The sequence below is a fragment of the Mytilus californianus genome, unplaced genomic scaffold (assembly GCF_021869535.1).
Source record: "Mytilus californianus isolate M0D057914Y unplaced genomic scaffold, xbMytCali1.0.p SCAF_8, whole genome shotgun sequence".
NCBI classification, from domain to species: Eukaryota; Metazoa; Mollusca; class Bivalvia; order Mytilida; family Mytilidae; genus Mytilus; species Mytilus californianus.
This window is the reverse complement of record NW_026262734.1, coordinates 44,944,259-44,957,416: the sequence shown is the minus strand read 5'-3', so window position 1 is coordinate 44,957,416 and position 13,158 is coordinate 44,944,259. Positions and strand designations below refer to the sequence as shown.

General features: G+C 31.4%; 1 protein-coding gene across 8 annotated transcripts in view; it reads right to left on the bottom strand.

Annotated features, from left to right (window-relative positions):
- Nucleotides 1-13,158, bottom strand: part of LOC127712112 (uncharacterized) — a 468,529-nt gene that overhangs the window by 73,591 nt on the left and 381,780 nt on the right. The window contains exons 8-10 of one of the 8 annotated variants that reach the window (XM_052218373.1): nucleotides 8,421-8,476; nucleotides 3,706-3,856; nucleotides 574-680 (exon numbers count right to left, since the gene is read on the bottom strand). The exons of the other annotated variants lie outside the window; for them this stretch is intronic. Coding sequence (XP_052074333.1) covers nucleotides 574-680; nucleotides 3,706-3,856; nucleotides 8,421-8,476 — 314 coding nt within the window. The remainder of the gene's footprint in view (nucleotides 1-573; nucleotides 681-3,705; nucleotides 3,857-8,420; nucleotides 8,477-13,158) is intronic. 8 annotated transcript variants of the gene reach the window in all.

Here is a 13,158-nt window from a genome sequence, read left to right as displayed (position 1 = left end):
TTGTTACGCAATATAACCATTGAGGTTCATCATGTGTGATGGCGTATTATCCTGTCTATTTTCTAACATATATAGAGCAATCGGATATTAATGTAAGTATATACATGAAGGAGGAGCAGTAGAGTAGAAACCAATCAAACGACACTTAGGACTTACATCAAAATGTCAACCTACGGTATGCAACATTTAAAGTGTTAACAAAAGACGTAAATTTCTAATTATTTAAGATATTGTGAAAAGATCCGACAGATTATTGTTAATTTCCATTCATTTGCTGGGGTAAAGACATTTTTCGTTATATCAAAACATACCCCCTTTTAAATAGCGGACCAACAAAATGCTCTGTGTTAAGTTAACAAATTGTTCGAATATTTTCTGATGTATGATTGATTTCAAGTGATTTTGTTTTGCATACTTGATCAATGTACATGTGGTGTTCCTTAACATACCAGAAATATAATTACTAGTACATGTTTTATTGTTTATTGTTATAAAGTTAGATACAAAACGCTTTTAAATAAATATTCAAATTACATAAACTTATTTGCTATTTGTATTATGCTTTAATGTTACCTCAACTATCTCCTTATCAGTATCAAAGTGAGTACAAACAGTATCTGAAGAACCATGAAGAAACAGAACCTTCTGTCCGACGACATGGCATGGCAATTTTGTCTTTCCTGCATAATAAAGTATGTCGTTTATATACTATTGATGTTTCAAAATTTTTTAACGTTAAAAAACAGACGGAATATATCAAAGGGAGAAATTAATGGGTCAAAAATGATATCGATATAATCATGCCTAAAAATGAAAAACAAAGAAACCATGGTTTTGTCCATGTAACGGAATTATACACAACTGTCATTGGAGGTATAGTTAGCTATAAAACAAAATTTAAGTCACCATTTTCTTCAGGAAATGCCTGTACCAATTCAGGAGTATTTTCCTTACTCGTTCCGTTAGTTGATACATTTGGTTTTGTCAGTTCAAATGGTAACCCCCTTTTGAATTGACTCTGGTTTCGTTATTTTTTGTTAGACTTGTTAGTATATCAGATGTTCCAGAATGATAGCCAGATCCTCTTTAATATTTGGCACCTATCGTGATGCTCACAGTAGTGTTCTTGTGAAGATTCGTTCGATTTATGTCACAATTTGGATAATTGAGAACTCATTGTAGCTACAAACATAAGAATCACTTATTAATCCATTATCAACTACTTAGTAAAATGGTGATCTTTCCAAACGTAAAAACAAAAATATTAAGCCAAAATAACCTTAAATACTTTTTTTTAATAACATAAACGGTACCAGTGCTACTGCAACAGATGCATATTTTGACAATTATTATATCTTCAGTGATGATTTTAAAACCAAAACGAATCAAAAGTAATACCAAACCACACAAGGAATCGTTACTGTTAACAGGGAAGATACCTACTGATATCAACAATAATTTCAAAGTTTAAAAAAAAATTAACAACAAAAAACAACAAAAAAAACAAACCAAAACGTTAGATTAATTTTTATGTTTATTTGAATTTTTTGGTCAGTTTAGTTGTATGTTTGTGATGATCACAATTATTGTCACCTTAACCTATTATGTCCATTTGGTTTGCTAACAAAATGTTGTCAAGTTAACGGAATTAAAAACAACTGTCACACAAGCGGAAGGTTTAGTTAGCTATACACCAGGTTTAACCAAATGTTTTCGGAAAATGTCTGTAGTAAGTCAGGAGGACAGTTGTTTTTCATTCGTTCTGTTGGTTTATAACATTTGATTTTGTCAGTTTTGATGCTCTTCTCCGTTTTTGAATTAACATTAGAGTTTGGTATTTTTGTGTTACTTTTTTTCAATTTAACAGTATCACTATTTCCGTTCTACATGTTCTAGTAGAGAAGTAATAGCTAGTAATCTCATGATACTCCTAAGGACTAAAAATTCAAGTGCTGGTACCAGTTTCGCTGAATCAGTTTCAAGTGCTTGTATCAGTTTTGCTGGTACCAGTTTCGCTTAACCAGATGCGCTTTTCTAGAACAAATGTCTCTTCATTGATTTTCGATGTTAAACTATTTGAAAATTCTAAATCTTTTACAAATGTTGAAAACCCCCCTAAAAAATCCAAAAAAATCAAAAGTAAAGCTTAACCCGGACAAGGAATTAGAGCTGTACATGAGTTGGATAGATTCCTTAATTAAGAATAATTTTATAGGCAATTAATTTAAATAAAACAAAATCCGTATTGACATGCCTATACCAAAGTACCAGCTACTTGTAATTGGTCAATGATATCATCAACTACCAGTCTTTCAGCAGAGATATCGACTCAACGGTGGTTATTCTATGCACACAACCAATTGTACAGTACTGGATGCGCATTTTGACAATTATTGTCTCTTCAATGATGCTCAAGACCAAACCATTTGAAAAGTAAAACCTTATACAAACTTTAAGGACCTTAATTGACTTTACAAAAAAAATAATGATATAAAATGTTCTACGTGTACTTCGATCGTTACTTTAATTTATGAGTTTCATCATAATAAAGTTAACTGGTTACTGTAAAAGACGCATTATCATGGCTAAAGAATAAAGACTATAAAAGAAACAACATACCACATACAAAACATTAGAATTAAACTAACAACAAAACTGTCAAAAATCATGATGGAAATACGATTTTACGGAGTTTAAACAGCAAAATATTTCCTGTTCTACGTTGCTGATGTCATAAAAAATTGAAAAGAAATGAGTAACAATCGGTAATAGACATAATCGAGAATGGAGAGGTGTGGCTTCAAGAAGTAGGCATGTCCGTGACCCGCATGACACCAAAAAGATATGATGAAGACATAATCTTTCAATCAGTTTAATTGAGGTCTGGATCTGGCATGTCAATAACTGCTAGTAGTTCTTTGTTCATTTATGTATCATTGTTATTTTGCTTAGTTTCTTTTGTTACCTATTCTGACATCGGCCTCGGACTTCTTTTAAACTGAGTTTTACTGTGCGTATTGCTATGTTTTACTTTATTATACATTGGCTAGAGGTATAGGGAGAGGGTTGCGATCTCACAAAAAATGTTTAACCCCGCCGCATTTTTGCGTCTGTCCCAAGTCAGGAGCCTCTGGTCATTGTAAGTGTTGTATGTTTTTGAATTTGAGTTCATTTATATGTTTTGAAGTTTAGTGTGACGTCCATTTTCACTGAACTAGTACACAATTTTATTTAGGGGCCAGCTGAGGACCACCCCCGGGTGCGAGATTTTCTCGCTGTATTGAAGACCCACTGGTGGCTTTCGGTTGTTGTCTGATCGTTGGTCGGGTTGTTGCCTCTTTGACATATTATCCATTTCCATTCTCGATTTTACTCAATAACATGATTGCGTCAGTAAAACTGTCGGAATTATGATCCACAACTTCGTTGCTGATATGTACAAATCCGCTATGTCGGAATTCCTCATAAAAACACGGACCCTGGAATATTGTTTTTTTTAATCTAGATTTAATTGCATAAGCAAGAGTAGCATAAATGTAGCTTATAAACAATTACAGTGGTAAAATTACAATAGCATATGTTGTCGTAAAAATATTATTATATTATAATTATGTTTGACAATTGTTTCTGAAATACACATCATGTTTACAAATATAAAGTACTCGTATGTATAATTTGAATATAGTGATAAGAAGAATTACGTACTTGAGTATTCTAAGACTTCATTCATAAGAGAAAATCTTTCTTCTTTCTTACATTTATCTTGGTGGTTATCAATTATGAGATACAAAATAGGTTTGTTCGAGCTCTTCTGTTCTCTTTTACTCAATTCCAAATTCCGAATGTTAAACTGAACCTGAATGCAGAATTTAATTTGCGTTGAAATAGTATATTAACTTACACTTGTGTTGGATATTCGATAATAAGAAAATAGTTTCAAACAGTTCATGGGTGAAGTTAACCTTCCCTCTCTAAACCAATCACTCCAACCATTCAAAAGCAGTCAAAGTAAATTTAAACACATGAGTGAAAAGTGTACATTTTGAAACATATCTTCTAATTAAATGAGCTGAAATTAAAAATGTAACTTTGAGTTTAGACTATGGAAAAATTACCAATGACAAATTTGTATCACTTAAATTATATAAAACACCGAATATAGTATTTTGTTGCATATTTGACATGTTTGAGTATAAGAATTGAAAACCGCAATATCATTAATGAACAAGTTACATACATGTACGTGTATGTTCACAACATAATGACATCATTTATTAAGTTGTTGTTCTTACACAACGATCTGCTCAATCAGAAACAAAAGGAGGAACGACAACAATAGTGTATTTGTCTCGATTCACTATCGACAATGTGTTCGTGGTGTAAGATCCTAATATAACATAATAGTCGTTTGACATTTTAATCTCCTAATTATCTCATAAATCCGATTGTTATATTTTGACACAGTTTAAATTATTTACAGCCATGTTATTATTAGTCATATACATGTATTACTACAAATAACAACAAGTAAAAACTAGTAAAAACTCTACGACAGATCCATCGATTGGATCACCAGTGAAGGTGATACACGGGTAAAATATATTTGATATTCATAATAACTTTCAATATCAGCACAACGATGTTAAATCTGCAAATTTGAGGAAGCAAATTTGAGGGAGCAAATGTTTGTTCTTTCCACGCCGGGATTCGAACTCATGCCTAATATATCATGTACTTGTTACAACTATAAATTCTACTGACGAGGAAAGGTAACACTGGCCACTGAAAGCTGAGTTTTAAATTCAGTATAGATGGCCGTGTGGTCTAGAGCGCTGGACACAGGGCAGGCGGTCTTGTCTCGATATCCCAATAGCATGAGTTCGAATCCCGGCTAGGGAAGAACAAAAACGCAGATTTAACATTTTTGTGCTGACATTTAGAGCAGTTATATACACTACTGGACGAAAAAAACAACTGTACATACCAGTCACAGTCATTGTACGACTATCTTAATCTGTGGAAGACTGAACATGACTGTCAAATCAACTGATTATAACTGTGACATTTGCCCTTTTTTGTTGTAAAAGTTCATTTAATTTTGTTCTAACACTCGTAGGGGTTGTGAAAAATAAAATTTGCTATCCACAGTCATTTAAGGACTGTTGCAGTGGTTTACGGCGTTGCTACAGTCAAAAACGCTTTGTTACAGTTTATCTAAAAGTTGTGGCAGGTATATAATGATTGTCCCAACTTTTTAATAGTAAGGACAGTTGAAATGTGTTTGTGTAAACGTCTCAGACGTTGATGTAGTCATAAAATGGTTATTACAAAGTTTTTAGAGTTGGGAAAGTTGTAAAATGTTTGTTATAACTTATTAAAGGTTGTTACGTTCATTAAATGTTTATTACAACTTTTTAAAGGTTTTCACAGTCGTTGAATGTTCATTTTTTATGTTTTCCAAGTATTTGTACGAGCCCATACGTTACTTACATGTCATCAGTTTTCATATCAGTTAGCAATCTTTGAAACTTAAGATAAAGAACTACTGCATTTGGGAAAGTTCAAATTATGTTAGACATTTTGTATATCTATCTGTTTTATTTTCAAAAGATTCACAATGTTTGTACTTTTAAAATCGTGCATCAATATTTTGAAGCTTCTTTATTTACTTACGTAATTTTTGCAAAATTACTTAGATGACGCTAGTTTTCATATCACTTATCAACAATCTGTCTTATCTATAGAGTTACTGCATGTGTACAAATCATATTTTTTATTTGTATTTTTAACTGATTACTTTTCTATGCATTTTAAAAATCTGTCATCATTTACTATAAATTTCTTAGTTTACAAATGTATTTGTCTTTAATTTATTTTAATTGCGAATGATTGTTGGAGGTACTTAAAATCGATAACGTTTGGAACAAATTAACGATAGATTAAACGGGGTTGCTGTTCTGCTTAAGTGCATACCATAGAAAAGGCGAGGCGGACACTTTAAAGATTAAAAGGACTTAACATCCGTTTGATTTCGTTAAACGGGGGCGTGGCTTATTAGTTTGACACAGCTTAACTACATCTGAAACTAACTTGAATGACCACAAGGGAATCTATTTGACTGGTATTAAATAATTTTATATGGATTTAAATGCATTAAAAACTATTTTTGTAAATCGTTATCTAATGTTTATTATTCTTTTTTAAATATCGTTAAAATTTTTTTGGCCGATCAAGCAAAATTCGGATTACCAGTTTTATGTATCCCCGTGAACAAAATTAACTTATTTTTGCTGATATTTTTTATTGTGTTTAGTCCACTTTTATATACTGTGAGGCTCAGTGATTTTCACTGCTGCAATTAATTTTCTTTAAAGTAAAAGAATATCAAGGAAACAATTTTAATATCACCATCTGCAAAAAGATAACTGTTTTTGCTGTTATATGTTAATAAAATTTGTATGTAGTCAATATTAAGTTGAAACAACACAAGTCTTTAAAATACATCAATGTTTAAAGGATATAATACACGTTGGAAATTAGAGAGCAAAACTTTGATATGTCACTTTTTTTTTTTACAAAACTTGTTTTTCTTGTTGGTTTCAACTGCATCGTGCACTGACCAAGGAAGTAAAAGCTACTTTAAGCTGGCCCCTTAAAATATTATTTGTGTCAATTGTATCAAACTACGTAATGTCTTGTAGTACATTAGGACAAAGTGCAAGTACGTTTACTTAAAATCTATTTTTTATTTGAAAATTCTAATGTTAATGTTAATTATTCTTTTTTAAATATCGTTAAAATTTTTTTGGCCGATCAAGCAAAATTCGGATTACCAGTTTTATGTATCCCCGTGAACAAAATTAACTTATTTTTGCTGATATTTTTTATTGTGTTTAGTCCACTTTTATATACTGTGAGGCTCAGTGATTTTCACTGCTGCAATTAATTTTCTTTAAAGCAAAAGAATATCAAGGAAACAATTTTAAATCATGTATCGAAGAAACTAAAACAATACCATGACTAAAATAAAATAAGTTCGAACATAAAAAAAGGAACACTACATAAAGCCGTGAATGATTTAATTACCTTTGTGTTATAAAATCTAAACGAGAAGTAACTCAAAACAGATTTTATTCGAACATTTCACGTTTTCATTCGAACTGTTTACGAGATTAAACTTCTGATCTCATTAAACATGTCTTAACATTTTCAAAAGAAAAGAAGCAGCGTTTTGTCTGGTTCGTTTTACAAGAAAAAGACAAAAACGTGATTCCGAACGCTGGGTACTTATTTCAATGTTCTACCGTTTTAGTCGCAAAGGCCATGTTTGTATTTCAACGTGACTTCAACAGGTAAATAAGTTTGACTTCGAAAAAAAAATATTTTTACCCTCAATGTATGTACTAGATTGTATATTTGAAATGTTGATTATTATGGTGATTTTAGATTGTTGTCAGGCTAGATTTAGGCGGTTTTATCTTAAAACTTTAATTTCTCGCTAATTTTAACACAAAATATTTCTCGCCACGTTTGGCTTGGCGAGATATCTACATTGCACCCACTCTAGAAGAACATTTCGATGATTTTACCTCATAATTTAAATTTACGCCCCCCCCCCCCTTACCTAAAATCCTGGATCCGCCCATGATACGATTTAAAGAATTTGATATGTATTGGAATATATAGCATTGTAACCAATATCGGTATTTTTTAATTGTTTTTATATCACGGAGGTATTAATTTTACTTTATTTTTCTATGTTTATACCAAGACACAAAGACATTAAAAAATATTTTTGAAAAATAGACGTAGAGCGGTCATGGTTACAAGTTAACTTAGTGTTGAGCAGACCAGCCAAAAGTTAAATTGAGAACAGTTCTGGTTCTATAGGAGTTGTCAAAATCAAAGTTAACTTTTATTAACTTATGGCAGGACAGGTTTCGAAGTTAACTTATGTAAACTTATGGAAGGACTGGTTCGAAGTTAACTTATATCAGTAGCGGACCTGTTTCCAAATAAACTTTTTCGGCAGACATAAAAACAGTCCTAGGACCAAGTCCGCTTTTCAAGTCAACTAGACTGTTGTCCTAGGACTGGTCAGAGCAGTCCTAAATCCTGTCACAGGTTTACTTTGACCAGTCTTAATGACTGGTTATCAAGTTAACTTGGTGTACAGGTTAGGACTGCACCCATCTATACCTTGTTTTTGTTTGTTTTTCTCTCTCAGTCTTAAAAACTGCGTCATTATCAGTAAAGAGACCGTGAAAAAAGAAACAAGCATTATAAAAAAAAAAAAAAATACCAAAATGAAGGATATCTTTTACATTTTTATTTTAATACATTTTTTTGTAAGATAACGTCATCTCTTTTTTTTCAATCTATATGTTAAACAACATTGTATATATGCTTTTATTGATTACCTTATGTGCTGTATCCTCGTCATTATTTGGAACATCAATGTCGTCAAAGGTATCTCCTAAAATATTTAGTATTATTAAAACTTTCAAAGCATAAGAGAGTATACAATGTAGCATTGGAGTTTTTACAATTGAATGTAACATTTCATTTTATGAACGATTATTAATAAATACAAACTTGAAAATTGATTAGTTTATTAAAAATAAAATTGTATGGTTGATGTCATTCATCTATTACTGAAGCACCGGAAAAAAAACCCCACTTTTTTGGGGGTTATTTAATTATCAAAAATTCCAAAAAAGGAAAGTAATCTTATTTCGAAAAATGAATAGCAGACAATATATCATAAAATTGTTTTATCATGCGTACGTATCTGTGTTAACAAGCGAATAGAAAAGGTTGAAAATCATGATCATGTTGATAAAGGACTTTCAGATGAAAAATAGATATCTTCTTTAATTTTTTTCCAAACTAAATAGATAAAACTTATGAGAACAGTTGCCACAAGTTTTGAAGCAATCCAGAAACTTGCTGTCAGTAGCGTGCCTATTGTCATGTTATAAATTGGGAACTCAACATCATTCAAACCGAGCCGTTAGAAGCTTTAAAAAACAAGATACCGTACTCTATCGGAAAAAGACATTCTTTCAACATATCATAACAATTGTGTAAACGAGCGATATTTCTTTATTAATACATGTGCAAATATCAAATTACACGGCAGTTTTAACAATGGCATATAGGTCCATTCTCTGCACACAGAGTAAAACAGTAAATAATCATAGCATTACCAATTAAAACCTGCCTGTGAACATATGAAGATACTCACTAAATAATGCCTACATAAACTACGGTGTACACTCATTGTTTTGTAAATAATCTGCCATTGCTTTTAACTGGTTCCTTTACTTCGTAACGTTAGTTTGATATAGTAGAACGTTAAATTTCATCCGGTTTTATGGTCTTGTCCCACTCATCAGATCCTGGTATATTTGTTCATACATTTTATATAATTTTAAATAACTTATCATTATCTTTCTATTATTATGAAATTGATTATATAAATTATGTGAGGAGTGAACGAAATTGTTTTGTGTTTTAGATGGATGGCGTGCTTCTGCATGACTTGATAGTTCACATCACGCGGTTGATAATTCTTTTCGGACTCTCTACACTAAACTTCAACACACTCTTATTACAAAAAAAGTGTTCCTATTTGATTATATATTCCAGTTAAAATATGACTGCAAACTTATTTGATGCAACATATATAAAACATTCTGCGTGTGTTGAAAAGGGTAACTGTGTTAGATATACATACGAAAAATGCGATAAAATGAGAAACGTTGTAGATGTTTTTGTTAACAACATCTATGTACGTTTATAAAGTTTATAAGTGATGGAATTTACTATGGACATTTTTAAGCAGACTTGTCAAACTTTTGGTAATGAATCACTCTATACGGCCAAGTTCAAAAAGGATCCATATAAATTCTATTTTATTGATTAATGTAACAGCACTTATTGTTACTTCTTTCGTGTTATTTTCGTTAAATAGTCAAGAATTCTCTTAATATTCTGCCGACATCTTAATTTACTTGAGCTACGTTTGAAACAAGCAGCAATGCATTTCGTGTTATGTCAGTTACAACCGGAATACACAATACCGAAATCTACGACAGCAGCGACAGTTTTTAATTACCTCTTATAATTTGTTTACTTTTGTTACAGTTGTGTTCCTTTAGCCCAATCTTACTTTGTTTATTTAAAACAACTCGTCCTTGAAGATATTTAGGATTCAAAGGTGCGATGGGAACGGTTAAGTTCGATGGTCACACTGAGGTGCAATGGTCTGCAACGAAGTATGATTTTGACGCGTGATGGCTAGTTTTAAATTTTCAGATGTGCAATTTTTATCAGAAGATTATTTTCATAGTTTGTATATAAAATTGCATACATCAATGTCAATATATGCAAATAGTTACATATGCGAATGCGTCCTGTTCGATTAATTTGGACATAGTTCTGCGTGAACAAATATCTTTACTTTTTCTCACTCATCAGATCCTGGTTATATTATGATACATGTTATATTATGAAAAGGAATAGGACATTTGTTATCAAATAGTTCGTTTCTATGTTTGTTGCCGTTTTTGTTTTTGTTGCACTTCATTGTTCCTGTTGTTCCTTTGTTTTCCTCATATAGTTGATGCGTTTTCCTCGGTTGTAATTTGTAACCCGGATTTGATTTCTATCTATCGATTTATGACTTTTGAACACCGGTATACTACTGTTGCCTTTATTTACATACTAGCGTGTCTGAAGAAAACCAAACTCAATTCTACGCTAGAAAGGAATCTTTTGTAGATTTTAAAATAAAATCCAACACGTACAGAAGGTAAACTTTTCCTTCTACACAAATCACACCCCATGTCGCGTATTATTGAAAATTTATAAGCCCCTTAAACGGAACCGAAAAGAAACGCATCTAACAAACAAAAAAACTTCTACATCGACAGGAAAAGCTTTGACAATAAAGTGTATGTAGTCCTTTGCACTTCAGCGATCCTCCAACGCACGTCAGGTTAAAAGATTGCACAGCAACGTGACTATCGCGGCACATAGAACCATCACAGTTCAGAGTCCTACATATATAAATGCTATGTTTTAATGGACGACATCTGCGTATCACATGTCAATTATAAAATCCGGAATAATTTTCTATAAGATCTATTTCTTTCATAGATATTAAGAATTAGTTTGGAAGTTTAGCTATATTACAAAGAGGATATTTGTTTACAGTTAGACGATGAAGTCCTTTATAGAGCATGTTAATTTAGATATATCTATGTAATCTTTTCGTTTTTGTTATATAAACTTGTTATAATATGTTATCAATATAACACTGTAATTCAATCTTTGAATATTGTTTAATCGGTAGTCACCAATCAATTAAAACATAACTAAATGTAAATATGTATTGCCATAAAGTTATCAACACACATCCTGTCGATACCTATAAATTGGCATTACTTAGTTTGATGTGTTTTCTGAAACTTTCTACCACGTTTTTGCACTAAATTTGTTCGATGTCCACTAATTTTTCAGTATTTTTGTAATTTTATTTTTTCCTCCAGTACATGGGTTTTTTTTCTTCTTTTTTTTTACAGTTTATCATGTCATAGCCTTTAGTACTTTGCTACCGTATATCAAGGTTTGGTCGTTTTTTTCTTTTTATTTGTTCGTTTTGTTCACAGCAGCTTGAGAAACGCGAATTCTTGACCCTGCGTAAATGTCACTGCATATTCCGCTTAAAGGTTTGATAGATTATACATTTAATTAATCGAGTCGTTTGTGTTGTTCGGCAGCTCACAAGCATGATTATACTTAATTAAGATCTCTTTTGTCATAAGAATTAAATTGGCTTACAAACATGTCACACCTTTTTACAAAGCAATCAAGGACATGTTAAACGCTACGATCTATGGATTGGTGTCACACATTTGCATAAAATGTGCATATAAAATAAAAAAAAAGCTCCTTTCTGTATATGTACTTATTTTTACGGTGTATTTTCGAGAAAATAAATACACGCGTATTCAAATGAAGATTTTATACACATACAAATATAAAAACAATCGAACAAATATTACTAGAATTTATAGCTGTACATGCATTGTCACCTTGATGGCCTTACGTAACCTCAACTGAACCGTGAAATTGTTGAAAAAACACAAGTTGTCATTAGAGAAATTCGTTAAAGAAAGAAAAAAGGACAAACAATGAACAATAATTGCCCAAGCTAAATATAATAAGTATATTAAATAATTAACGACCTTATTGCATTATTATGTTATCAATTATCAAAATAGGTGACTGATTTAAGAATTGAATAATCTTTATATATTTTGTGTCATATTGTAAAAAAAAACAAGACCTAGTTTACAAAAATTTTAAGAAGTATATAAGGTCCGGTTTTTATGTTCTAATATTTGTTGGCAATACCGCGAAATAAAATACACGCGAATTTATCGACAATACAAAAATTACGAAAATAAGGTGAAAAAAGAACATATACGATTAACACGGATATTTGTATATTTATATCTGTAATGGTCAAAGACCTTCAATTGCTAGGCCATAATTTACTTTTCTTGAAATTTCTCCGAATTATGGGTGTTTTCGTTTGTAGTACTCATATTGATTTTTAATCGATTACCTCTCTGTCAATCCAGTTAATGTTCACATCTTAAACAAAATGAAATTATTACAGTTTTCGCGTGTACTTTCCTATTCAACGAAAATTATACACATTGAAAATTTTACATGCACATTTTGTCATCAAACAGCAAAACAAGCCGACTTTATTCAGTATGGGATTGGCTCATTGTCAAATTATCTATGGTTACATATTCTTGCTTAAATCGACGCCATTTGGTCTCTAGTGGCAATTAAAAGAAATATCACCTAATATTGATATCGATGCTTGGATTAAGATTGTAATCTAACTATTTTAATACAGTGTAAAACGTTGCTTATACACAAATTAGGTTTTGAATGTTTTCTTTTGAATAAAGATACAAATTTGTGTTTCTTTATTCTACATTGGCTAGAGGTATAGGGGGAGAGTGGAGATCTCACAAAACTTGTTTAACCCCGCCGTATTATTGCGCCTGTTCCAAGTCAGGTGCCTCTGGCCTTTGTTAGTCTTGTATGTTTTTTTAATTTTCTTTCAGTAGT